General features: G+C 45.1%; 2 protein-coding genes and 1 long non-coding RNA gene across 5 annotated transcripts; 1 reads left to right on the plus strand and 2 right to left on the minus strand.

The window, feature by feature from the left end:
• Nucleotides 1-2031: 2031 nt before the first annotated feature.
• On the minus strand, nucleotides 2032-5183 carry LOC139933435 (uncharacterized). Its single transcript, XR_011785598.2, has 3 exons — nucleotides 4832-5183; nucleotides 3379-3699; nucleotides 2032-2127 (listed from the first exon to the last, which is right to left on the minus strand). It is a non-coding gene; the product is annotated as an uncharacterized LOC139933435 (long non-coding RNA).
• Nucleotides 5184-5467: 284 nt separating this feature from the next.
• LOC139933433 (importin-13-like) lies at nucleotides 5468-17245 on the plus strand. Its single transcript, XM_071927509.2, has 21 exons — nucleotides 5468-5865; nucleotides 6562-6687; nucleotides 6976-7622; nucleotides 8155-8295; nucleotides 8403-8544; nucleotides 8969-9135; nucleotides 9400-9520; nucleotides 9660-9807; nucleotides 11236-11417; nucleotides 12182-12208; nucleotides 12391-12525; nucleotides 13364-13510; nucleotides 14080-14160; nucleotides 14335-14472; nucleotides 14596-14692; nucleotides 14771-14823; nucleotides 14913-14979; nucleotides 15361-15419; nucleotides 15632-15721; nucleotides 16203-16384; nucleotides 16639-17245. The coding sequence occupies exons 1-21, from the start codon at nucleotides 5794-5796 to the stop codon at nucleotides 16733-16735; spliced, it is 2919 nt and encodes a 972-aa protein (XP_071783610.2). The 5' UTR covers nucleotides 5468-5793; the 3' UTR covers nucleotides 16736-17245.
• Nucleotides 17246-17259: 14 nt separating this feature from the next.
• Nucleotides 17260-24951, minus strand: fzr1b (fizzy/cell division cycle 20 related 1b). Of its 3 annotated transcripts, none has more exons than XM_071927512.2 (14): nucleotides 24907-24951; nucleotides 23108-23293; nucleotides 22786-22887; nucleotides 22580-22643; nucleotides 22340-22467; nucleotides 21764-21846; nucleotides 21458-21641; nucleotides 21154-21219; nucleotides 20951-21053; nucleotides 20247-20428; nucleotides 19739-19972; nucleotides 18751-18855; nucleotides 18447-18539; nucleotides 17260-17856 (listed from the first exon to the last, which is right to left on the minus strand). In XM_071927512.2, the coding sequence occupies exons 2-14, from the start codon at nucleotides 23183-23185 to the stop codon at nucleotides 17815-17817; spliced, it is 1464 nt and encodes a 487-aa protein (XP_071783613.1). In that variant the 5' UTR covers nucleotides 23186-23293; nucleotides 24907-24951; the 3' UTR covers nucleotides 17260-17814. The 3 variants fall into 3 exon arrangements, with proteins under 3 accessions (XP_071783613.1, XP_071783612.1, XP_071783611.1); XM_071927511.2 differs by lacking the exon at nucleotides 24907-24951 and adding an exon at nucleotides 23672-23841; XM_071927510.2 differs by lacking the exon at nucleotides 24907-24951 and adding an exon at nucleotides 23581-23669.
• Between the last annotated feature and the right edge of the window lie 1517 nt (nucleotides 24952-26468).

The raw sequence follows: 26468 nt of genomic DNA on the forward strand, positions 1-26468 counted from the left end.
ACCTGACAGCATTAAGCCTGAGGTTGTCTATTAAATTCATCGGACACTTTATGCAACCTTGATCCACGTTACCTCTGATCTCCCCTAGGGGGCGTTCATGCCACATTAAAGTGCTGTGCATACATTAGGAGAGTCAGTCAGAGAAAACAACTGTTCTCAGTGGACTAAAGATTTCCAGAACTTTAAAGGGAATGTGAAAATAATGTTGAACCTCAAATTGAAAGGACTTGATGGTCTTTTTGAGAATCCTACGCATGGAGCCACTGATAAGCATTCAGCGCTGACACGAGTTTCACAGTCAGAGGGGGAAACTGATCAGCGGAGGATATCAGGGGGACGCAGCTGCATCCAGGCAAAGGCTCTGCTCGGATCCACCATGGTCATCCTTTGGTGTCTGCTTTGCTTCTGATCTGGGGAGTAGAAGTGACCGATGAGGCGCTTCCATCAGTAGGAATATCTGGAGAGAGGCGTGTCCTCCATCAAATCATCCTGGAGGGGGTGATGAAAGAAGGTGAATTGTGCTTTCAGTGTGGCTTAGTTGTTTAGAATGACTATAGCAACAATAAGTCCTCTTCAAAAACAAGTCCATACAATAATCAGCTACAGGTGAATATTTTAAATCTAAAAAAGGACAGGAAACCACACACTGTTAGAAAAACACTAAGGCTCAAAACTAAAACAATCAGAAAAATGTGATACATAGGCGTGACAGAAAATGCAACAACAAAAAGGTCTCACACTTATTTGTTGTAACACAGTGTGCAGGTTCCTCTCCTCTTTTTGATATAAGTTGCTTTTTTGAAATACGTGTGAATCCGACACTGAATATGAGATCTATTTGTGGAATAGAGTTCATGCAATTTTATAGGCAAAGTGAATTCACATCATATCATCATACATCTCTTAAGGAAAAAAACAATCAGTTAATGTTTTCCTCAAAGAATTGGCCTCATTGATTTTTATCATATGGTTGTTATTTGCCTTGTGATTATCTCCCTTTGTATTTACCACTACATTGTATTGTAAGACATATATATATACTCTAGTTTACCATAGGTAGATCCTGCAGTCGATGGAACTCCGGGTGGTCGGTCCGCTGGCGGAACTTGAGGAAGAGGATGACGGAGATGATGGCAGTGGTGACGATGAGCACTGACAACAGACCGGCTATCAGGGGGTCCAGAGGGGAGCTGGGGCGGTGCGGCCCCTTGAAGTCTACATGGCACAGGGAGGGAATAAAGGTAATGAAACAGTTACTGTAAACACATTTTTAAGGTAAACTGATGGAATTAAGTGAGTGATTGCAATAAAGTTCTATTTAATTGCATTCTATGATCTTGTCCTCAAATCTAATAACTTCAAAGTGATTACTGCCTGAAGTTTATTCAATATGTATGACACATCGTATGTACTACCCTATACTGTCTATCCTTTCTGCTGTCCTAAACTGCTTACTTGCCAACTGAATTGAGCTTATCGCTGTTGTCCGGTGAAAATTGTATTTCCAAAATGTCAACTTTTCAGGAAAGAACAGCCTTGTTTTTAGCTTGATGTCCATGCATTTTTCAGTTTATCGATGGGGTTTTGAAAGGTTTCTATGAGCCCAAGGGTTGCAGAAATTTTTCAACCCATAGAGGAGCATGTAATCATTCAATTTAAGTTAAAACATCAAAATCACCAAAATTGGAGTTACAAGGTTTTGCCCTGACGGCGACAATATGGCAAATGAAATTTGTAGACTACAGCGGAGCATATACAGACAGATGCATTAGCTAAATATTAATAAATGACCGATACACGCCAGACAGTTCCTTTTTCCAATCCCGTTACCTTCATCTCCCACGTTAAGCTCGGATGGGACATCCTGATGTGTGGGCCCAGCAGGGGCGCGGGCCGGGGCAGAGGTGTGAGGGCGGCATGAGGTGGGTGGCTGTGTGGGGGCGGGGGTCAGGGCTTCAGACCGGGGCTGGGGACCGGGGGTTGTACCCTGGGGTGACGGGGCAGAGCGAGGAGCGGAGGTGGGGTGGGGATCTCCGGCCAGGAGGGTGGTGCCATCGGGGGTTGAGAAGTGTCTCAGTGGGGTGGAGCTTGTTAGAGCGGGAGGGGATGAAGGGCTGTCTGGAGCAGCTGAAAGTGGGGAGACAAGGACGGAAGTATGCAGTGTCAGTTTACAACAATACAAAGATCATTTTTCTACAAGCTACAAGGAGGAGAGTAAATACATACGGCGGCCAGTTTATTAGGCACGGTACGCCACCCCGTAACCCCAGTTATTGTTTGACTGAACATTAGAATGGGTAAAACATGTCGGTCAGAAATGGATGCCCTCCTGCACTTTTCATGCAGGATAGAATGAAGGATTTACTGAGATTTGTGCCACAAGCAAAACATCCGGTCAGTGGCAGTTCTGCAGGCAAAAGAGGTCAAAGGAAAATGTCATGGATTGCGTAAGCTGACAGATGGGGCCCGAAAACGTTAAATAATAAATAATAACAGCAAAGTGCAACAGTGGTGTGCAACACACTGTTCATCAGGTGATAGACGGTCATAGTATACTGTATGATGCTGGGCCGGGTTTTAAAAGAACATCTTCACACTAAAATTGTCCTTGTTCCATTGACTTGCAATACAGCAAAGATGAACTCACTGTTCATAAAACAAACTCACTTTCCTGGTCACATTCCAAAAGTTGAATTATGAAGTAATTAAAAGTAGTCAGTGATATAATTTGGAGCTTTTCAAGTGATGAGAAACTCCCGACTGCGGCCTCTGCCGAGCGACGACCTGCACATTACGTCTACAGGGAGAGACAGAGAGGCGATGACAGCAGCTAAAGAGTGGGCCACAGAGAGTGTGATCTGGATTGTGTCATGTCACATTGTGTGTTATTTCTGAGCTGCTCAAAGAGGCGACATGAAGACACAGCCAACAGGGGGGAGTTATTTTTATCTGATCTGTAAAAGGGCACCTCTTAAGTCATGTTGCGACACACAGAGACACAGATACGCACACACACACACACACACACACACACAAACACCTTTAAAGTCAGTCTAGTCATCCCAGGCAGACATGAGGCCACTGCCCTATATATGCTGTTCTATGAGGGGTGTCTGTGTGTCTGTGTCTGTCTGTGTTTGCAAACAGTCCTACTTTTAGTAGGTTGGTTTATTTGAAGACTGATGAGCTACAATGCTCAGGAACATGATCATATTAATAAAGTGAATAGACTGAAATGGAAATGTATAGATGTACAATTGATTGTGGACATGTTGACCATAATTTCCTCTCTGTGTGTTATTTATACCATGTGAGAGTGCATTGTGTTAAAGTGTGCATCATATAAGGGTCTCCACTTAAAAGGTTGATCTTGATTACCTGGGAGAGAGGCGGTGGGCTGACCTGGGCTAACAGTCATGACAGTTGGTACAGCTGTATGCTGAGATCGTGTCGCTCCGGAGGTTGCGGTCGCCAATTTATTCCTGTATGTTGTATCTGTCGCAGTCTCTGATTGGACTATCCCTCCGGCCTTGGTAACGGTTGTGGCTTTAGTTGAGGTTCCGTCCCAGCCTGCAGGGTCACGCACACGCTGTGGGACCTCATCTCCAGCATCCACTGGCAGGACAGGGGGTGCTGAGGCTCCAGCCTGGCTTGGGACGGCAGTCGGGGTGAGGACGGCAGGCAAAGGGCTGCTGAGACCTTTAGAATAAAGATAAATCCCATTATAGGAATGAAAGGATACAATTTTTGCTAATAACACAAAGCACATTCACAGTTTCCTTCAAGACTGGATGTGTGACATAAGATTCATTTCCAGACAAACATATCAGAACACTAATATGGATTCAGCATAAGTTACTGTATTTCTTTAATAGCCTATATGTTTTTTATTTAGCCTTTGTTTTACCAGGAAGTCCCACTGACATTCAAAATCTCTTTTCCAAGGGAGACCTTGCCAAGGAATGGCAGCAGGGGGCTACACGATAAAACATAGAGTAGTAAACAATACAGTAGAAAATAAAGTAATAAGTAAGTAATAAGTAATAAGTAAAATAATAATAAATAATAAGATCACAATTTAGATCAGAAACAGGAGCACACATCTTGCAGGTTGTGTTTAAATCTTTGTAGAATGAATGCAGTTTTAAGTGTTATTGGCAAAGGTCTTCTCTGATAGTTTCTTATCGGTTTGTTGTCTCTAGGATGTTGCCACTTTATTATGTGACTGATTGATTTGGGTTCTGTCCAGAATTTAATGAATCAGGTCAAGGGAGCATTGCCAAGTGGCCAGAGATTCTGTCATATATCAGTTTGACAGCGGTCTAATTAGGTCTGGTAATTAAGGAAATGAGATAACCTGAAAGGTCTGAATTACAAGTGCATTTATTATGCATGCAAGAACGTATCCAAGTCATAAAATAAATGGAAAACATCAGGTCTAATCCTTTATTAGCGCCTGGGTGGTTGGTGGACCGTAGACCAAATGAATAATGAGGATTACATTTAGCTCACTCTAGATCAATACACTGGGTGAAGAGAGGAGATAACCTGTGCACATCATCCAGTCGAGGTGTTGGGTCTGGGAAGCTAATAAGGAACCTGCACAACGTTTATAGGCTAAATGATACAAATGCAGCCAACAGTGTGCGGGGTCAGTATCAACTTTCTGTAACACACTGCCGAGAGCATCATGTGCTCAATCAATAACGAGGCTATCTCACGTCAGCAGGATGTCAAGTCTTACCACATCTCACACACACACACACACACACACACACACACACACACACACACACGAAGACACAGACACACACCGACGATGACACCCTACCTTTTGTCTGCGATGAGCCGGTAAGGACCACCAGCGCGCAAAACACCAAATTAATTGCAATTTTCATCTCATTCGCCGCGTCCTTCCCCGGAGATCGCAGTGAAAATGGACCGAGTGCGCCCTTTCTCCACACCAGCTCCGTTCTTTGCGGGAGATCGGGGTTGTTTCCGTTACGTTATTTGACAGGGCACATCATCAGCGCTAAAAATATCCTGAGGGAGTCGGGCAGAAGAGAAGTAGGGGTGGGGCTGCATGGCAGGCGGGCGGCGGCGGCGGCGGCGGCGGCAGCGGCATAGAGACGGTCCTTTATTCTAATGAGCAAAGTGCGAGCGATCCCGCCGCCAATACACGTTTCACTCTCCACCTCTGTGCTTTCCCTTTCAGAACAATTCACTTCAGCATCTTTCCCTCTGACAGGCATCATCTCTTTAGTACTCGCAGTTCTCCGCCGCGAAGGCTTGGTGGCGCACTCCGCTCAGCTGTCAGTGCGTCAGATGCGCAGTTGTCGGTGCGTCCAGGCGCGCCTGTTGCAGCCACAACGGTGTTATAACATTTCAACGTGCATTGTCAAGCCCGTGGACGAGTGTCACTGTTTTCATTCATGCCGCCGGCTCGCTGCGAGTCTACCATTTGGCTTTAGAGGAGTTTAGTCAGTGCCTACTTACACAGCTGCCAGATCTTTGTTCATAGTGATGTGAGACAACAACTTTTAAGTCCCCAAAGAGGTCAGTATTTCGTCACGCATGAGCGCACTGCCCACATACAGTACAGTTAACAGCAAGATGGACAGCTGAATGACCCACCTCGTCCCTTGTCGGTGTTCTTTTACACTACTGGACAGTGAGCGCTCGTTTTATTCTATTTATTTATTTTTTGTACCAATCAGGCTTTAATTTCTAAAGGATAGCCATAGGACAACAGGAGGAAACCTTCTAATTGTTTGGTCTCACACGCTGCGCCAGATGGAGCCTCCAGCCAGCCCGGGAGAAAGCCCGGTGGTGGACTGGGACTTATCGGTGGAGAATGTGGAGTCGGTAAGTTGTCATTCAGCGAAAAGCCACTTTATTGAATTACTGTTTATTGAATTACAGATGCGGCTTCCGTAACAGCTTTAGGAAACACTGCCGCTAAACTGATTATGTAGGCTACAAGCAAAACATAACCAACCAAAACCTAATATTCACATTCATAATTCACATTGCTGGATATATTTGACACAATAAATCGAGTAACCATGCAACAAATGAAAGGCGAAGGGCAGTGTGTAGCCGATATTGTAGTTCAACACAGGGTTTTTAGGCTTAAGGACGTTTTGTAACATGATACCAGCTATAAGCATATGCTGTCCTAATAATAACCATCACCATGTGCTCTGGATTAGTTGCCATGACAACACATATTTTTTTTACCCCTTTCAAACAATTGGTCATCCACCTCTGTGCATTTGTATGGTGCTTGCTGTAATTGCGGCTCAGCAAGCAATTTAAATTTGCTCTTGTGCAATTGATTGGCTACACAATCAAAATAGTCAATTCCTTGTAGCCTAGGCTGTATCAGCTTGTTGCATAAGATAATATCTTCATGCAAGTACCATGCCTCCAAAATCAAAATACTGAAACAGAAAATAAAGGGTCATTCATTGTTGATTTTGATCATGATTTCTATCCACAGCGACTCTCCTTATCAAAATTCACAGGTTGTTCTGCTCCTCCTCCCCTCCCTCTCCCCAGGCTCTCTACCAGCTGTACTATGACCCAGACATGGAGCATAAGAATGTGGCCCAGAAGTGGCTGACCCAGGCCCAGACCTCTGCACAGGCGTGGCAGTTCTGCTGGGCCCTGCTCCGCCCGGACAAGGTCTGCCGCTTTCTGTTCTCTACCTTTTCTACTGTCACTTCCTGCAAAAGAAAGTACATGATGTGCTAAGGGATCTTGGGCAACGTTATGGTTAAGATAGATGGGTTGGATGTCAGCGTTCCCCCAAAGAGTGCCGGTTGGCGCAGCAATACACGGGGAGATGCTGGATATTTCTCACAGCTGAAATAAAAAGTTAATGTATAGTTATATCATACAGCAGCTATTACATCTCTTATAACGTCTGTATTGTGTGGATCTGTTCCCTGGCTCGTTGCTCTGTCATCACAGCTCCCAGAGATTCAGTTCTTCGGCGCCAGCACCCTCCACACCAAGATCTCCCGTCACTGGAGCGACCTCCACACGGACCAGCACCAGAGCCTGAAGATGCAGCTCCTCACCCACATCTTGCACTTCTCCTCGGGGCCCAAAATGGTGCTGACCAGGCTGTGTGTGGCGCTGGCCTCTTTGGCTCTCAACCTGATCCCACAGGCTTGGCCCCAACCGGTGGCAGAAATGGTGAGGGCGTTCCAACCGGAGAAGGCCGAGCCCGAAGGCGGCGCGGCGGCGGCGGCGGCGGCCGAAGAGGACCCCCACGCCCGCTGCCTCGCGCTGCTGGAGCTGCTCACCGTGCTGCCGGAGGAGTTCCAGAGCAGCCGGCTGGCTCAGGCCCGCCGCGCCCAGCTGAGGGAGGCCCTGGCTGGGGAGTGGGCGGTGGTGTGTCCCCTCTTGCGTCAGCTGCTACAGAGCCAGGACTCCCCCGACCAGGTGAAGGAGAGGGTGCTGCGCTGCCTGTCCAGCTGGCTGGGGCTGGACGTGCCGCTAGGGGAGAGCCAGGGACTGGTCCAGGACTGCTTCACCGCACTGTCCAACCCGGAGCTCTTTGACACGGCCGTGGAGACGATCGTCAACGCCATCTCACAGCCTGACTGCCAGAGGTGAGGTATAAGCTGGAGCGCAGTCATAACATTTCACTGCTGTAGAGTGTGTATGTGTTGTATTTTCAGGTGTATGAGTCAGAACTTGGTTGATGATTAAAGACCCCATCAAATGGCATCTTTACTTCCTGGATTTGATGCATTTCCTGTTGAAACAGGATGTTGGGGGCGGGACATAATGCAGTGAGGGATCATTCAAAAGTCTAAACCACTGGAATATGAGTCAGGGAGAGAAAGGCAGTTTTATTTGATGGGAGGGGTGCGGAGGGGCGGGATTGTTCAAAAACCTGATGGTTTTATTGGTTAGAAATCTTTATTTACGCCTACCAGTGCAGCATGAGGTCACCATGAAAGATCATGTGTTTTCCGGTAAGTAAAAGTAATGGGAGTTCATTTCATGGGGACTTTAAATAATTAGACTTTTGTGTGGAGCATTAGTCATGGTGTGTGTGTGTGGGTTTGTGTGTGTGTATGTATGCATACATTTTCATGCTGCTTGCATATGTGGGAGTACATAATTACATGTGTGCAGGTACACTGATGCTCTGGTGAACCTGATGCCTCTGGTGCTGGGTCTTCATGACCAGCTGAAGGCAGCGGCTCAGGATGGAGACATGGAGACCTCACATGGTATCTGTCGCATCGCTGTTGCTTTGGGGGAAACACACTCCAGGTACACACACACACACACACACACACACACACCCTCATCCTGTAACCTGGCTTCACTATTTGGTTTTTTTGAACTATTTGGTTCTTCATTGTGTTTATGTGTGACAGGATTTTGTTGGAGCAGGTGGAGCGGTGGCAAGAATACCTGGCCTTGGTCAACATGATTCTGTTCTGTACTGGCATCCCTGGACACTACCCAGTCAGCGAGACCACCAGCTCCCTTACGCTCACCTTCTGGTACACTCTGCAGGTATGGAGGCTGCATTACGTTAGAATGGGAATGTGTTAACAAGTTTTGTAGAGAACACTCCCTGAATCCTTCTCAGATTTCCCTTTGGTGTACAGATAAATGTTAAGTTTCCCATAGTGGATGCTGGTTTTAGTTTCAGTTGATTGCAGTTTATTACAGTTTATTAATTTCAAGTTATTACACAAGCAAGTGGGGATCTTTGTGTGCATATTTGTATGCCACAAAACTGGGGCTTCATGGTTTTTTTTGTATGTACATCAGATGATTTTACATTTTTTCTTACTTAGTTATGTGTATATGTGAGAATTTAATTCATGCATGCAGCCGACTCAGAGTGTGTCTTTTTGATCACAAAACACAGAGATCAGCACTGCTTCTTTCATTTGTGTTGTAATGGTTTGGTTGTTATTCCTCCCGTGTTCAGGACGACATCCTGTCGTTCGACGAGGAGAAGCAGGCAGTTTACCTGCAGGTCTACAGGCCAGTCTACTTCCAGCTGGTGGACGTGCTGCTGCATAAATCCCACTACCCCTCGCAGGAGGAGTACGCCTCCTGGTCCTCTGACGACAAGGAGCAGTTCAGAATCTACAGGTAAGACGGGACACCGACGGCTGTCTTTTAAGGAGCTCTAAAAACTTTCAAGGTCTCCCACACAACAAACAAAGCCTCTGGACATAAGTGGACCAAAGGTAGATCTTTCTGTCTGGTGGCTATATTTAGACAGTTTATATTTGGAAGCACAGTTTCTCTATTACACTTGCAGATAGTTATTAACTCCACCTCTAACCAGTTCTCTTTTACATTGAGCTTTGAAGTGTATCTCTATGTGCTCCTATGGTTGTTTTTGCATTGCAGGGTGGACATCTCCGACACTCTGATGTATGTGTATGAAATGCTGGGGGCAGAGCTCCTCAGTAACCTCTATGATAGGCTGGGCAGGCAGCTGATGGACCCCCAACAGTCAGCTGTATGGCAGGTAATGTCATTCCCAGCTCCCATCGGAATACTTAACTGAACTGGAGAGCATGTCCAGTAACTCTGTCTGCCTACCTGTTCCAGAGTGTGTTTTCTCCTCTTCCTCTCTTGACCTGTCCCCACACCTTTTCCTTCTCCAGGACACCGAGGCGCTGTTATTTGGCTTCCAGTCCATAGCGGAGACCATAGATGTGAACTACTCTGATGTTATCCCGGGCCTTATCGGCCTGATCCCCAGAATCAACATCAGCAACGTCATGCTGGCTGACACAGTCATGTACACCATAGGTAACCATAGGTCTCTCTTAAATCCTTTATTCTTTTCCTATTTCTTCCTCCCACCTCTCTTTCCCTCTCCATCTCTCTGAACCTCCTCTCTGACTCTTTCTCTCTCTCTCTCTCTCACACACCCTCTCCTCTCTTGCACTATCCCTCTGACTTACCTCTCCCACTGATATACTGTATATGAAGTCATAGATTCTGCCCTCTTTTCATTCCAAATACACACAAACAGTGGTAAACGCCTACTGGCTCTTCGTAAGGTCAGACTTTTGAGAATGATGCCACACCCCTATATTTAGAATACGGGATGCATGTGATATGGGATAACAGCCCATGATAGGTTGACACATAGGTTAGAATATCACTAATATAATTTTGTCAGAAGATATAAGAAATGTTGGAGTCTTGTTTTATGCAAAGTTACTGTGAAAATCAATATACAAGCACTGTTCGGATACAATATATTTATAAAATAAACTACAAAATATAAGTTTTAGTCTAGTCTCACCAATGTAACCGAAGCTGCACGGGCATTTCAACAAGTATAACATTGGCTCTGGCACAAATGATGATGCCCTTGAGGTTAAAAATGGTGCCAGACTGGGGATGGATGAATGCGTGACATTTAGAAGTAAAACTGCACTGGGCACAGCATGCACACTGTAATTGCTATTCTGTGTTTGGGATACAAATGTACCAAGGTTAGTTCTCTTTAGAGGCAAGTCAGACTGTACAAACATCTGGTGAATATTAGGAGGGTGTTTAAATACAACACAAGGTAGATCCTTGAGCGCGAGTTGTGAGATAATTTAGGGTCTGTGCTCACCGAGTGCCTCTCTAATTCGTCGTCCCAAAGCCGAGTGCTGAAGGAAACAAAGGGGCTGATTACTGGGAGATAGGTTGCATGCCATTTTGGAGACACTGGTTTTACGTAATGTTGCAAAACCAGTTTCAATTCATTTGTATAACCCCTCTTCCTGAACCTTGTCTTTATGATATCTGCCTGCTTCTCAAAGGCAGTTTGTCAGCTGCAGATTCTGCGGATCCTGCTGAACTGACTTATAGAGACGCTTTATCTCAGAGAAAGTGGATGGAAACTATCCATTCTGACTATGTTGCTGAGGGAAACAGACAATTACAAGACACAGCATTGTATAAGAGATTATCTTCTGTAATGCTGTATTCTATATATAGGCGTGTGGCATCACTCTCAAGGGTTTGATCTGAAATGTTGTCATTAAAACTTGTGTTGGAGCATAAGAATGCGGACTATCTTCCTCTCTCTTTTCATTCCTAAAATGAAGCCTGAAGTCAATGTGTGTCACGACTTTCATGTTCTAGCAGCCACTGTACTGACACTTGTTTCTGCCACTTTGGTGATATTTTGGGTATGCTTATCCTTTTACTGGCTCCATGAACTCTCCTGCCCTCTAGGATCCCTGGCTGAGTGGCTGGCCGACCACCCGGTGATGCTGGGTGGCATATTACCCATGGTGCTCCAGGGCCTGGTGAAGGCGGAGCTGTCTGTGTCCAGTGTGTCCACTCTGAAGAGGATCTGCCGGGAGTGCAGACAAGACCTGGGCCCCTACGTTCACGACATCATGACAGTGTCACAGGTCAGAGAGACAGCTTGGTTATAGATATCACCATGTTTATAGCTGTCTTTAAAGGTGCTGCATGTAGCATTATTAAACATCAATACAGAACATTATTGTCATATTAATTGTAATACCTTTGTGTATTTTCCGTAAACAAATGAGACCATGGTGGAGTCGATTGGTTGCCTCTATCTCACATCAGTGGTATTCTTAGTGCTTCTCAAAGGCCACAATTAAGACCACATTTCCCATGAACCCCATTGATTGAAAGAGCATGAAAGAGCATGACTGATTGAAAGAGCTGACGTCACTCAATGTGCATTTGCTTTTCTCCGGCTTTACTGAAGAGGATAAATATGTTGGAAGTGATTTTTCCCTCGGCCTCTCACTCCTTCCACCATCTGCCATCACAAGAAACTCTGAAAGCTTTAGCTCTGTTTTTGCTGGAAGAACAGCAACCCACTTGCTGTTTTGTGCCATAAATCAGTCTCCCTTTCTGCCATAAAGTAATCCAGCAGATGAAATCTGACCCGATGGCACACAATGTAAAATGCTGTAGAGGCCGGTAGAGGCTGCCAATGTTCTCGGCAAATGTCTTTGTTTATGATTATTATACTAATTTCTCAGACTGACAAATGACTTATTGATGTTAAAATGTTAGATATAGCACCTTTAAGTGTGATTTCTTTGGTTTCTTTGGTTTTATATATTTTGTTTCTAGAGGAAAGTTTAGTGGAAATGTGTAAACTTACTGAAATGTGTATGTTGTTTTTATTTTCTAGGATGTACTAGTAAAAGAAATCCATAAGGTCAGTATACAGCCTTCAACACTTAACAGTTCCACGTTACTCTGAGTGCACCAGCCTTCTCTCTGATGACAGCATTTATGATATATGTGTCTGTATGTCTGCATGCACCGTGTGTGTGTGTGTGTGTGTGTGTGTGTGTGTGTGTGTACGTGTGCTGTATGTTTGTGTGTGTCTGTGTGCAGAGCAGCCAGTGCATGTGGCTGATGCAGGCCCTGGGTTTCCTCCTGTCTGCCCTGCCAGTAGAGGAGATTCTGGGCAGCCTGCACTCCCTCATCACCCCCCATGTCCAGAGGCTGGACACACTGGCCCAGCAGGAGGTAAGGCAGACTGGAAGAACCACATGAATACTCAGAATGACAATGATGGTGGTTGTGGTGATGATAATGAGAATACAAACCATCTTATTATTTTGAAGAAATTGTCTATTGATCAGTGTTGGGGTTAACACGTTACAAAATAATGCGTTACTGTAATCACATTACTTGTTCCTGTAATGGAGTAAAGTCTGGCATTACTGTTCCAGTTTCTGTAATCACATTACAGTTACTGATCTAACAGATAGGTGTTCCTTGCATTACATTCTTTAGCCTCTTTAACCTCTTTATTGGCGTAATATCTATCAAAAGATCCCCCTTGTCTTCTCCTGCCTTCAAGTCATGCTGGAAATATCAGAATTATGAATAGAGAGCACATGAATGAGGCAATAAATGATAAATAGAACTCGGAAAGTCGGAATTTAATGCTGTAGGCTCTATCTTTATTAAAAACCTTAAAAGAAAGAGTTTTAGACTACTTCTGTGGCTTAGGTCTACAATATTTATTGGCCCAATGAATGTAAGTAAACCTAGCACAAACGTTTTAGGGTGTAACACAAAAGTAGTGTAACTAATTACTTTACTTTACTTTTACTCAGGGAGTAATAAGTAAAGTAATTTGTAACTTTTAAGAAAAGTAACAAGTAATGTGTAATTTATTACTTTTTTCCAGTAACAACCCCAACACTACAGGCAGAAGCTCCCATTTAAAGCACATATTTGCTTGAAAATTCAGTTATTTCAGACATTTGACAATATCCCCACTTCTACTGCCCTCTTGTACTTTCTTAACAGAGCCTCTATATATGTCTGACCCATCCTCCTCTTTCTCTCTTTACAGCCCAACCCCACTAATAAACTGTCTATTATCCATATCCTGGGGATGCTGTCCAGTCTGTTCACCACTCTAGACATCAGCAGACAGTCAGACGGCCTGGAGGGAGCAGCCACCAGCAGACACACACCGTCCCAGGCCACACACAACCCGGTAAGCCCGGGTGCTAGACTGGCGCAGTGTGGTCACTGCACTTTGAGTGGCTCCATTGCCGTTGGTGGTGATAGTGCAACCTGGAAAACTCCTCCTGTCAGTGGCTGTGAGTAAGACCAACAAGCACAATGTGCGAGCGACTGAAATAGCATTGAAGTGCCGGGCCAAAATGAAGTAAGTTACATGTATCACCCAAATTAGAAAGACCAACCAGCTGCATCCCATTAATAAAATTAGACTTTCGTAGTATTGTATATCTCCATGAACACAGTTACTCTAGTGTCTATCTATCTACTGTTACCTACACTATCCTTGTATACTATTGCAACTATCTTTGGGATTGGTATGGGAAAAAGCATCATGTTTCTTCAACTGTCTCCCAATAGCAGGGTTATATGTGTGGAGGTTTGTTTATTTCCCCTCACATTGGGCCTCATTCACAAAAACATGTAAAATGTTGAAATGTGCTGAAATGAACTGAAATGTATTTAAAGACATTATAGCTCTTCATACAATTTTGTGTGTATATTGCTTAACAAATGAGGCTGAATCTTATTTCATATTTTCAGGTCGTGGTTGTGTTACAGCAAGTGTTCGCACTGATCCAGACCATCCTCAGCAAGTGGCTCGATGACTCAGAAGTGGTGGAGGTAGGAGGGTTTATACTGCTTGCATAAATATGTCTTTCACATATGTGTATGATGTTGTGCAATGTGTGTGCATGTATGAGTTTGCATGGGCGGACGAGTGTGTCACTGTGTGTGTGTGTGTGTGTGTGTGTGCTTACTGACTCACACTCTCTCACAGCGCTCCTCCTCCCCCAGGCAGTGTGCGGGGTATTCGAGAAGTCCGTTCGAACCCTCCTACATGACTTTGGCCCCATGGTGGCCCAGCTGAGCGAGATGCTGGGGCAGATCTACAGCGCCTTCCCACAAGCCTCGGCTCTGGACCTCGCGCGTCAGGTACGCCTCCGCAGTCCGGGGCCCGAGTGTTTTTTTTCAAGGTCGAGCGGCCCGTCAGCTCGAAAATCTGTGGGAGCGTCTGTCTGTGAAATACTGTATATCCGTCATTCTCTGTCATTTTAGATGGTTCACATATTTGCTGGAGAGGAACACCACATCTCTTCCATCAAAAGCCTCATTGAAGTGTTGACATCCGCTACTCTCACCATCTTTCAGCAAGGTAGTAAAGGGCCAAAGACAAATTAGATACATTTTTAGGCCAATCTTTGTCTTTGCTGATGTTATGTTAATTGTGCAGGCCCGAGGGATCATCCTGATATTGCAGAATCGTTTATGCAACTTCATGCTCAGGTTGGTGTGACTATACATGTCTATCTTTATACAGATCTGTGTCAGACAGACACATTTGCCTAACCAGTTTGTATATTTTTCACCATTAGATTCTTAAAAGGAAGCCTGATCTGTACCTGTCTGACCAGTTGGATGTTAAAGCTCTGTTTTACTGTGGTGAGTATCACTACATGTACATGGCATTCTGACATATTTACATGGATTACAGACATGACTGACTCATTCATAGCATCGTTTGAAGATCAGTGATTTCTGAGAAGCATGTCAAAGGAACTATGAGAATGAATGGCATGGCATGAGTTTACCCCTTCTAAATTTGTCTGGGGCTATCTGTGCTATCAAATTCAAATTTTGACCTTGCTAAGCTTGATAAAGTCTTTCAACAAAAAATACCATGTTGAAAATGCTGTATCAACTTTTCTCTCAAAATCTTTTTTCTTTTTCTCTGATCTTGAAAATCTGCCTAGAACAGCACTTTTGTGGTGAAGTAATCATTAAGAAATGTTCTTTTTATCTTCTCTCCTCTCTCCTGTCCAGGGGTTCTGTCACTCAAATTCCCAGAGACGCCCACGGTCAAATCCGCCAGTTTGTTCTTTGTGAGTTGAGGCAGGAGCATGCTTCACTTTAACAGTTAACTCCCAATTTTCTACAACCAGAATGTAAAAATGTTAATAACAACCACACACTGTCTCTGCTTTCAAGTTAAAGAAGCACTTCATTTAAATGTAACACCGCAATCTTTGTCAAACACATCATTTTAGCTCATCAACTTATACACTCTTTGTTATTTCTGCCCCGTCCCTGACAGACAGAGTTGTTGCCTCGCTGTAAAGACATGCCACCCATTGGGGAAGTATTACAGAGGGATGGAAAGCTCCTGACAGAGACCATACTCCAGGTGAACATGTCCTGATAAACCTAGTGAAGGAATATGCAAGACACGATATGGAAACTTCATATGAAAATATTTTTCTTCTGAACCGCCCTGCTTTTCAGCGTAATGGGATATCAATAATTTATAACTAAGATGATGTTGGAGATGAACACCCACCCACTAGCTTTTATGAATTGAGGAATGAATGAACAGAACTGTACGACCGCATCTGTGTTTAACAGGTCTTGTGGTAAGATAGCTCCTATCCAGCTTGCTTGTATATGATTAGTAGCCAGACTACTGGGCTTTTCTGTCTCAAGGAATGCTTACTTATGTATAACAGATGGAACATAGCACAATATGAAAAAGTCTAATGCAGGGGCTCTTCAAGGTTTTTAGCCTGTAATTCAAATCCAGTCAATGCAATGCAGTCTCTCTGTGGCATTCAGTCTCATTACAACATACTATGTTGAAATGGAAGCATCTCTCTTTGCTCCTGTGGCAGGCGGTTGGAGGCGGCTCCCCCCGCAGCCTGACGGAGCACTTCTCTGAGGTGCTGCTCAGTCTGAACAGACACTGTCCGGCCCTGCTGTCCCAGTGGCTGAAGGAGACACTGCAGACCCCGGGCTTCCCCTCTGCCCAGGTCTCCATGGAGCAGAAGGACACCTTCAGCCAGCAGCTTCTACGGTACTATTCAAACTATCAGTACTATCAGTGGCTGATTTGTAAAAAAAGGGTTAACCTGTCCCAGGAACTGGTGCTGTTTAATCCTGAAACTGTAACCCCAACTTTCCAACATTTCTAATTTTTGACACTTAACTCAGAATATATATATACCCCTTTCATCCTATGTGAGGTCATTAATATCAAGCCTATTTGATATTACTGGTGTAAGTGACATGTTTTGATAAACTATATCGATCCCCGTTTCTTCCTCCCAGGGAGCAGACCAACAAGCGCCGCGTTAAGGAGATTGTGAAGGAGTTCTCTCTGCTGTGCCGAGGCCTGCAGGGGACGGGATTCTCCGCAGATTACTAGCCTCAGCTCCCAGCTTTCCCTTCTGACTCCTCCTTCCTCAGCTAAAGTCTCAGAGAAAGATCGAGGGAAAGTTACCAAAAAACTATCTGAATGCAACCATAAATTGGTGCCTGGTGCTGTTGTACGATGACTGACGGAGCCAAATGTGATCGTTCAATTGTGGGTGACACTGGACTATTAAAAGTAATACTAAAATACTAAGGCAGAAGTGTGGATACACAGAAGTAGCATCTACACCGGGTTTCTGTTGTGGTAATGCTTGATTTTGCTGCCAATTAACTGATATTGGAATGAATGGGCCTGTGTGAGACAATATTTTTTTATAAAATACCTTTCTTTGTCAGTTCCGATATACAGTGAGAGACAAGTGTCTTGGTGACAATTACAACAAGTTGTTCCAAAGTGTCCTTTTTTAGCTCTTCTACATGGATGCACGTGGATCCGAGACGACACCTCCATCTTTATGATGATTGATAAACACCAATAAACAGTTTATTCTTTGCAGCTGCATGAGCAACTGTGGGTGGTGTTCACTTATTTATTGTCTTCTGTTGTATACTGTCGTAGATCATATACACACATTATCAAAATATAGAAATCCCCCCAAGCCAGGTCACAGCCAGGCCTCTTCTTCTCTCTGTGTTACAAAGGAGAGCCTCTTAGAAACGTGATGTCATCACCATTATATAGCTTATAACTCTTGTACACGTATACTTCTGCTAATATATAATAAAACATTTTTTCCATCACATCCACAACAGAAAAGAAAAAACAAAACAGGACAGACTTTGTATGCAGACAGCATGTCCTGACTCTAGGCTGCTTGTTTTCAAATCAGTGACATCGCTTCAGAAGGACGGCAGCCGTCGTTGGAAGTTGGAACCGCGTCCTCGGTAGAAAAAAAGTGGAATTGAGAAGTATTGTTGTAGTGGCGGTCGGTGCGCTGAGGGATGGTGCTGTGATGAGAGGGGTGGACTGCGTCTCTGCGGGCTAGAGTGAGAGTATCGTGGGGTGAGAGTGTGCGTTTCCTCCACAGCTCAGCCGGCTCCTCAGGAAACAGTCCTGACCCCGGCCGTTCACTATCGTATTCTTGTGAAGAGGTTCAGCACCGACTTTGATTCCTGAAGAATACAAACAAATTAGATTTGTTTATCTCACATTTACAAATTAGATTTGTCGATCTCAAATTGTCCTTGAAATTGCCTTAATTCGACAGCACGTGTACAAGGAATGTTTTCTTTGTGTTGTGTCATGTGCGGGGTTCCCACACTCACTTGGACATCACATTCAAGAGCTTTTAAATGACTTTCAAGGTGCTGTTTGGTGAAACTCAAAATTGGCATGTTCTGGGATAAAAAATGACGCTGGTCAAAATTAGACATCATAGAGGCCTCATGTTTTTACTCATGACCTTGTCGAGTCATGTTAAACCTGCAGCTATATCAACACAAAATATCCATCAGGATGTGAAGTGTTGATCCTAGGATGAAGAGACGTCCAGAGAGCATATTGATGAATTTGGGTGCCGTATTTGAATATAAAACATTCTTTCACGGCAATCCATTCATTTTCAAAAACTTTCAATGCCTTATTTTTCCTCAAATCCACACGCTTTTCCAGACCTGTGGGAACCCTGCATGTCGTTTGCTGACAACAGCAAAAGTGTGAGACTTGTACAGTATATCATGGATAAAGTGGCACTGTGCTGTACCTTGGTGCAGCGTGTTTTACTGAAGACGTTCCAGAAACGTAGTGTCTCATCCCCAGCGCCTGTAACGATGGCCTCCCCATCTGGTGACACAGCCTGAGCAGGGAGGAGAGAAAAGAGAGGAGAAGGGAAGATAGAATTGGTACATATATATTAAAAAAGCTGAGAGCTCAAAGTTACTGATAGTATGGATGAAGACACTGGAAACCTATACGCTCTCTCCGCATTTTAAAAACTGAACATGTGAATAAGCCAATAGCCCAGTTACGACAGCATCAACAGTGAACATGCATGGCTGCAGTCTCACCAGGTACAGCACTCTGTAGGAGTGTCCTGTCAACTTGGCCACCTGTGTTAGTGACGGATACTTCCACACCAGGATCTGGTTCTGAGAGTAGCCGTGAGTGCTCACCTGAGGAGAAGGGAAGAACAATCGACTGAAAATGCAAAACACAAATGGCTTTCTACTTAGCTGAAAGACCTAAAAAAAAAACACGAAGAAGAAAACATCTTAATGCTTAACCCTGGACAGATTTGTTACTGAGTGGATGAAAAGAAATTTAACAAGATGAGTCACACCCACACAAAAGAAAACAATTGAGGGTAGAGCTCTGTTGGTCCTTTTTTGAGATTCGTTTGCAAAAACATTGTGAACACAAAGCAGATTTATGGAGGGTCTGGGCATTGTTTGTATCCATCTGTACCTATAAATCACAGACTCGTTTTAAAAAGCTGACTCTGCATATATTTGTTAAAGTGTTGTCTGTGTTTGTTGTCTGTTGAAGTAAGCTGATGCAACAGAATATAGAAATATGATTAGCATTTAACATGTTACAGAAAAAGCAAGGGTGGGGCTTGTGGCAACTGATAATGTAATGTTTGTAATGTTTATAAAAATGTAATAAAAACTCCCTCTAAGTGAGCCTAAATTGAAATAAACCCTGTTAATGTATTAAATTGCCAGATAATGTAATAAAATCTTCAGACTGATAATTTAATGCATTACATTAGCCAGCATTAAAAGGGGTTTAACTTTTCACGTCTGAAGATGTGATTAAATTATCTGGCAATGTATTACATTAATGGGTTTTCATTTTATTACATTTAGACCAATTACATATAATGATTGGTCAACTGTCAGTTATATCATCCTTTGCTACAAGGCTACATTCCTCTTTGTAATTTAAAACAACTATGTATTGGCCAATATCCAAGTACAGAGGTAGCATCCCCAGGGTGGCATGTACATTGGTGCATGTGCGTGTGTGTGTGTGTGTGTGTGTGTGCCTCCTCACCAGCTCGTTGGCATGTTTGGACCAAGCCAGGTTGCAGACCTGGGAGCCGGTGTCGGTGCTCTGCAGGGCCTGGCCCGTCAGTGTGTTCCAGAAGCGCAGGCAGCGGTCGGCGGTGCCGCCCCCGGACGCCAGCAGCCCGTGCTGGTGGGGCGACCAGGCGATGGCCTTCACCGCCGCCAGGTGGTCACTGTACTGCTGCATTGGGAGCAGGCTGGAGCTGTTCCACACCAGCAACTGGCCAGGGGAAGAAGAGGAACAGGAAGAGGGGGACGTTTGGCGTAAAAAGGGAAGTTTTGCAAGATGAATAATGCTTGAATCAGTTCACTTTTATGGTCACAGGTCCTGTAAACTAGTCTCAGTTTACAGGACCTGTGACCATATTTTATTCAATATCAGTCACCAAAAGAAAAGAATTACTTTAGCTATTAGGCAGCACAAAAAGTCAGCTACTGCATTTTTAGAGTCACTGACATAATACCTAGGTCAATCTGAATTCTTCATCTCTCACCTTGTTGTCGTTGCCTCCGGAGGCAAGGTGCTGGTGGTCCGGGGACCATTTGAGGCCACACACCTCTTGCCTGTGACCTTGCAGTCTCCTCTCAGCGGAGGGAGGGGTTCTGACGTCCCGCTGCAGGATCACCCGGTCCCGGCTGCCCGACGACAGCTGCTCCCCGTTCCACGCCAGGGCACCTTCAATAGAAAGTGTCAGAGAGGAGGGTCTCATATTTCAGTGTGGCTACTGAGAATTCATCTGGTGTTTCTCACGTGATAATACCGACACATGCCTGTTGGTACAGTGGATACATGGGCGTTTGGTGTAATTCATAGAAAATTATCAGGGGAACAGTCTTTAAGCTGGAAGGCCTTGTGGAAGACTTGTGGAAAAACAAATGGGGGCATGTCTGGGTCTTTAAAAACCAAGTCCATTATAGGCTTAAGTTCAACTACAATTGCATATCTGCACGTTATAAGGAAAAAGGAGAATGTCCAAACAAAGCCATATAATGCAAAAACCCTAACCCCTAACCCTAACACATAAATTGAGTAAAACAGTACAACACCAAAAAAAGAAAACAGTCCTCTCGTAAACCTCTGTTTAAACATGCTCCTTTTTTCCTTTTCGTGTGCGTATTCCGTTTCTTTTCCTTAAAACAGACTCAAACAGCCTTTAACCAGCAGTCTGTAATCCACCTGGCTCCAGCTGTGACTGACCTACGCGGGCTGAGTGACCCTCCAGGCTGGTTAGCTTCCTCCCTCCAGCTGCATCCCAGATCTGGACGTAACCCTTGTGGGTTCCGACGGCAACCAGGCTTCCCTGAGACCAGACGCAAAGTCAATCAAACAACTGGAGCAATCACATGAACAGTTACACTTTCTCTCATACATTAGGAATAGATTCGGGGTTGCCAACTCACCCTCTCGTTCCAACAAACCGACGTAACAGAGTCTCCATCCACCGACAGGTCGCATAATCTTGTCACCTATGCGAGACACAAAATATGAACAATTTCCCATTTCCACTTTATTCCCAGCTATACTAGAAACCTTAAAATAAATCACTTTAATTGAGTCACATGACTACAGTATCTTGCTATTTCTTAGAGTTGTTTTTCAGTTAACTGTACCAACACAGTTCCCCTTCCTTTCAGTGGTGACTGAAGAAAAATGACAGAATAAAACTCAAAATGTCAAGGAATCCCTTCAAATCCTCCCCCTGACCTGGCTGGTGCAGGCACTCCACAGGTAGACGCAGGCCCCCAGGCCCACGCTGAGCAGGTTGCCCGCTGACCAGTCTACCAGATTGAGGTAGAAGTCATCCTGCAGCTCCGGGGCATCCAGCACCTTGAAGGGGATCTTGGAGATCTTGCGGGCCGGTTTACGAGGCGAGCGGAGCAGCTTGTGACTGCAGAGACGAGGAGCGAGAGTCGGGGGGGGGAATGGAGGGGAGGGGTGTAAACGGATGCCAGAAATCTGAACACTGAACACTGTGTCTCCTCAGCGTGAAGCAAGTGAGATATTTCATACCTTTTGTTACTAAGCGGAGAAAGGGAGTATGGTGAGACTTCGTTATCGCTATCGAAAGGCACTCTCTTAGTGTGGACAGTGTACTGTGGAAAAGGAATGAACACAAATTGAATTTAATTGTTAAATAGTTAATCATTATTTCATCGTAATAACCATTTATTTCTCCAAGAGTTTCCTTCTATCCAAATATTTCATTAGTTACTCTCTTCATTGATTTTTATATGTAATCTACCAGAGCACAGGGAGGGATTTTGCAGTGAATTCAATCTGATCACTTCACCAAATAAAAGCACTACACAGATGATTTGCACTGCTATTGGTATTGCAACATTTGTGGGTTTCCTCAGTGGCGTTATCATGTGTCATCAGCTAATTCCACATCCACATATTAAGAGAAAATCCTACACGTAGTGTCTTTGAGCGTCTACCAAAATCTGCTTCAGATCTTCAAGCCATCATTAGCATCATTAATCCCAAGGTGACAACTTCCTCATAAGGACGGCGGTCCCCCGGACTACCAGGAGCTATCTGGAAACATATCACTCTGCAATGGCGAGGCATTATTGCGGCTCGTACCCTAAAAAGGCTGTGAGAGTCTTGAGAGAGGACTGCGTGCCGCCGGTCATCCGTGTGAGGGTCTGGCACAGTCTCTATCCCTGCCCCCAGCAACTCATTCCTCAACAGAGCAGCGTACGCCACAGCATCTGGAAACACATGATGGAGAGATATGACAGAGGATAAACAACGACAACTGTTAGAATTCTCCAGAAGGGGTACAACTACGCTATAAAAGGCCGACATCAAGGGTTTCCCGACCTTTTCCCGAGTCTGAACTGGCGTCCTTCGCCTTGTGGTTCTGATTGGGAGAGCGACAGTTCTCCTGCAGAGAGAAAAAGAAGGCGACGTCAGCTACGGCCGCAGCCTTAATTACCGAGGGAGCGTAAGCTGTAAGTGTCTGTGCGGCACAGAGTGACAGGTCGAGGGAACGGCTGAGTGAACAGGGAGAGGTGCAAGGCGCTCACATTGGCATAGTGGAAGTTGATGCTCCAGTTGCTTCCAGCGCGAGTGGGAATGAAGCGATCCCCTGACTTGACACTGACAGGACTGCATGTAGCACCTACACACTGGGAGGAACAGAGAGAGAGGAACACAGTCATGGGACAACCAATATTGTTTGGGAAAGAATATATGCAAATAAGAGAGAACCAAATTATCCACATATAGACTGCCATCCTACTATCGCATATAAGTGTGTGTGTTAAAATCATGCTAAATTAGAGTGATCACAGATACATTTCCTTTTCTATAGCACACAGTAATATGAAGGCAAGCTCCTGAACTCACCTTGGTCAGGTGGGCCTCTGTCGGCAGGTTCTGGTGGTTGATTTGCCTCAGCAGCCGCCTCTCGTACTCTTGGTCCATCTCTACAGGGCCACCACCGACAAGCAGCAAGGCCCCTCTGCTGCCCTCCCCGCCCACTTTAAACCTCCGCTGCCTCCCGGCGAGGAGACCCACAGCGGATCCCCATCTCTGCGGGGAAAAAACAGGTTCACGTCAGAATGGAAACAAATGCGAACCAGCAAGGCTGTGTAACGTCTCTCCCGGCTGGGTTAGCACGTCCCCAAGATTTAAATGGCCTGGTTAGCCTGGCGTCGCTGCCTGTCAGTGGGCAGCCTTGAGGTTGTGTTACTACTATCGTTAGCTGGCTGAAAAACACACGTGTTCGGCATTTACCGTCAGTTATTCAAACAAGCACTAAGAAATGACAATGTATTTTTTCGCTAAATCGTTTCAAACTGCGCTTATCGTGCTCGCACCGTTGTCATGGCATCATTCCCCCTGCAAACAACAAACCCAGAGCAGAATGTGGTCAGCTGACGACCCTGCTCGATGGCGAGGTTTTCTTACCCGACTGGCAAGGTGGTTTAAGTGACCAAATGAGTTATCATCGTTGGCTGAGAATATCGGCGCTACGGCGGGGGTCTGATGGTGTTTCCTTCCAGATGTCAGCGGTACAGCGAAATGCCAACGCAACTCCTCGGTGTTGTTTATGTTCGGGACAAAGATGGCGACCGAATCAGCTGTAGCAGAAATTCTTTGGTTGACTTCTGCTGCCTGTGCCGTCAACGCGGTGCACGGCTCAACAGCGACGCCCGCTGGCGCTTTGTACTAACTGCATTTCAAAGAGGCCCCGCGTTTCCCCTTCCCCTCTATGGACACAGGGTGTCGCTGTCGCACCGTGCATAGTTTAGTGTTTAGGCTGCAAAATAATCTTCCTTGCAGTCTTGCTCAGGGTTTTGCCTTGCAGTGAATCCAAACAGCAGCCGTAGTGTGTTTAAGCACTAGTAGTATGCTTAACTGAAAACATGAAAATGTAATTGACTAATACTTCATAATGGCATCATACTATCCCCATGCCTGCATCACCAACAACAGGACATGCAGGACACATGGCCCCTGTCTCCTGGACCACCAGGCCTGAAAACCCTGGGTTCTCATGCAAATAAATGTATAACTGAATTTTAAAATTGCCCTCTCACACAGATATGCATGCTATCTCAACTTGTTTGCCTAACCTCTCTGATGGGGTAGGTAATGGTAGGTAGGCTAATGTTCACGGTTGAATGGTGATCACTGGCAGTGCGGGGGGAGGGGGTGTTACAGTTGCCCTAGAGCTCCTAGTGGGTCAGCGGAGACAGGGCATGGCATCTGTGGTGGCACTCTGATCCGCACGTAGGCCCGTCTGCCAGCCTGCCCTCTGATGCACTGCCAGGAATCCACCGCTCATTAACATGTTAACATGCAAAACTGGTTCAACCTACACAAGGTCATAGGCTACACACACACACACACACACACACACACACACACACACACACACACACACACACACAGACGTAATGTTTACAGACTGTCTCTCATCTCTTTTCTGTGCTGTCTACTGTCTCTTTCTTTGATGCACACGAACATAAACACACAAACACAAAATAGGCCTACATAGCACATACACACACACACACACACACACACACACACACACACACACACACACACACATGTGCAGAAACACACACATATACTACACACACATCACACATGCACATACATGCAGCCGCACAGACACAAACACCACGATTACGTACACTATCTGACCATCACCACATTTTGGTTTTAGACAGCCTAGTCACAACAGCGCTTCTTATCTGCATCCTCCATCGGCTCCAGGGAGCAACGTGCAGCCGGGGCCACGTTCGGAGGCCTCATGCCTACGTGGAGGGCAGCGTCTGAGTGGGGGGTGGGGGGGCTGGCAGAGCAGCTGTCTGCCCCAGTCAGGGCGGAGGCTCCAGAGGGGGGGAAACGCTGCAGCCTTATCGTTCCTGTAAGACAGTGCAGCTCAGTGGGCACAGAGGAAGCCGGATCGACGCTCGCTGACTGCGATGCCCTCAGATCCTTACTGGAACTCACAACAAAACAACAATAGGGCCCGGACTTATGTCATCTCATGTATGATGCCAGAAAAAACAATCCATGGTTTCAGGATGATTAAAATTGGGTGAAAGTGTACTATATAAAGAGGCAAAGACAGTGGGCTATCACAGACAATACATGTGAATTGTTTCTGATATAACAGCATGCCATCAGACACGATGGTTACGTGCTGGTATGTAACACACTGAGTTCAGGGAAATCTAGCAGGAAATTGTCGTATAACAACACCTTATCTTTGAATCATTTAAGCAGCAGCGCAGGGTTTCTGCGAGGCCAGGTGCGGGGTCAGAGCCCATATTACAGTAGTGTCAGATGGTTTTGGTGGCATCTCGAAAATCAAGATACAAGCTCCAGGCCCCTATTAGATCCAACTGATTTAGGGGATAACATGCAGCAAAGTTCCCAGGCTGGTTTCAAATCCAGGATGTTACAGTAATACACCTGAGCCAGCTGAGCTGCCAGAACGCCCCGTAGATCTGAACGATTTCTGATGGCAAGTTCACACTAAGCTGCAGCTCTGGTTTGACTGCAACAATGTTTATCTTGCCTCTATAGAGGTGCGTTTGTTTGACGATTTAATATTTTCTAGGCTTCTTGTTCACCCTTAGTTAACACAAGGATCCCCCCTCCTCCTCCTCCCCACCTCTCTCTCTCACTCTCTCTACCACAGGCTGTGCCACTGCAGCATGTTAAGTGCAAGAGCTGTGCATATCCTCCCACGCACTACTTTGACACACCAGAGAGCTCTCTCTCTCTCTCTCTCTCTCTCTCTCTGCCTCTGGCTGGGACTCCTGTGTGAAATAAGGACAAGCATTGATCTGGGCACAATCAAGAGAACAACACAGACTTCATTGCTGTGCACATGATTTGTTTAACAGTAGACCTCTCCGTCTCTGTTGGAGAGCCAACATAGATCATAATACATATTCTGATTGAATTTCACAGAGAGAAGCTGATGATAAAGTATATGTTGAGGAGGAGCCAGCATTTTGTATAGTTGCGACTTTATTATCTGCAATAAAATGGCCGTGCCAGGGAATAATCTGAGATTCATGTGTGGCACTATCTCCCATTTTAATTGTGTATGTAATGTCTGGTGTTATGATAGAATAGAATAGAATAGAATAGAATAGAATAGAATAGAATAGAATAGAATAGAATAGGACTTTATTGTCCCGCCAAAGCAGGAAAATAGTTTCTGGTCTCACCAATTACA

The sequence above is a fragment of the Centroberyx gerrardi genome, chromosome 13, assembly GCF_048128805.1.
Source record: "Centroberyx gerrardi isolate f3 chromosome 13, fCenGer3.hap1.cur.20231027, whole genome shotgun sequence".
Classification (NCBI taxonomy): Eukaryota; Metazoa; Chordata; class Actinopteri; order Beryciformes; family Berycidae; genus Centroberyx; species Centroberyx gerrardi.

Excerpts from the sequence above, each read along its gene's own strand:
- LOC139933433 (XM_071927509.2), top strand. The coding sequence starts at position 5,794 with ATGGAGCCTCCAGCCAGCCCGGGAGAAAGCCCGGTGGTGGACTGGGAC. Across the intron at positions 9,808-11,235 it reads CACAGTCATGTACACCATAG|GATCCCTGGCTGAGTGGCTG; the intron begins GTAACCATAGGT and ends CCTGCCCTCTAG. Across the intron at positions 15,420-15,631 it reads AATCCGCCAGTTTGTTCTTT|ACAGAGTTGTTGCCTCGCTG; the intron begins GTGAGTTGAGGC and ends CGTCCCTGACAG.
- fzr1b (XM_071927510.2), bottom strand. Across the intron at positions 22,888-23,107 it reads CAGAGGCCCACCTGACCAAG|TGTGTAGGTGCTACATGCAG; the intron begins GTGAGTTCAGGA and ends TGTTCCTCCCAG. Across the intron at positions 22,468-22,579 it reads CAGTTCAGACTCGGGAAAAG|ATGCTGTGGCGTACGCTGCT; the intron begins GTCGGGAAACCC and ends ATGTGTTTCCAG.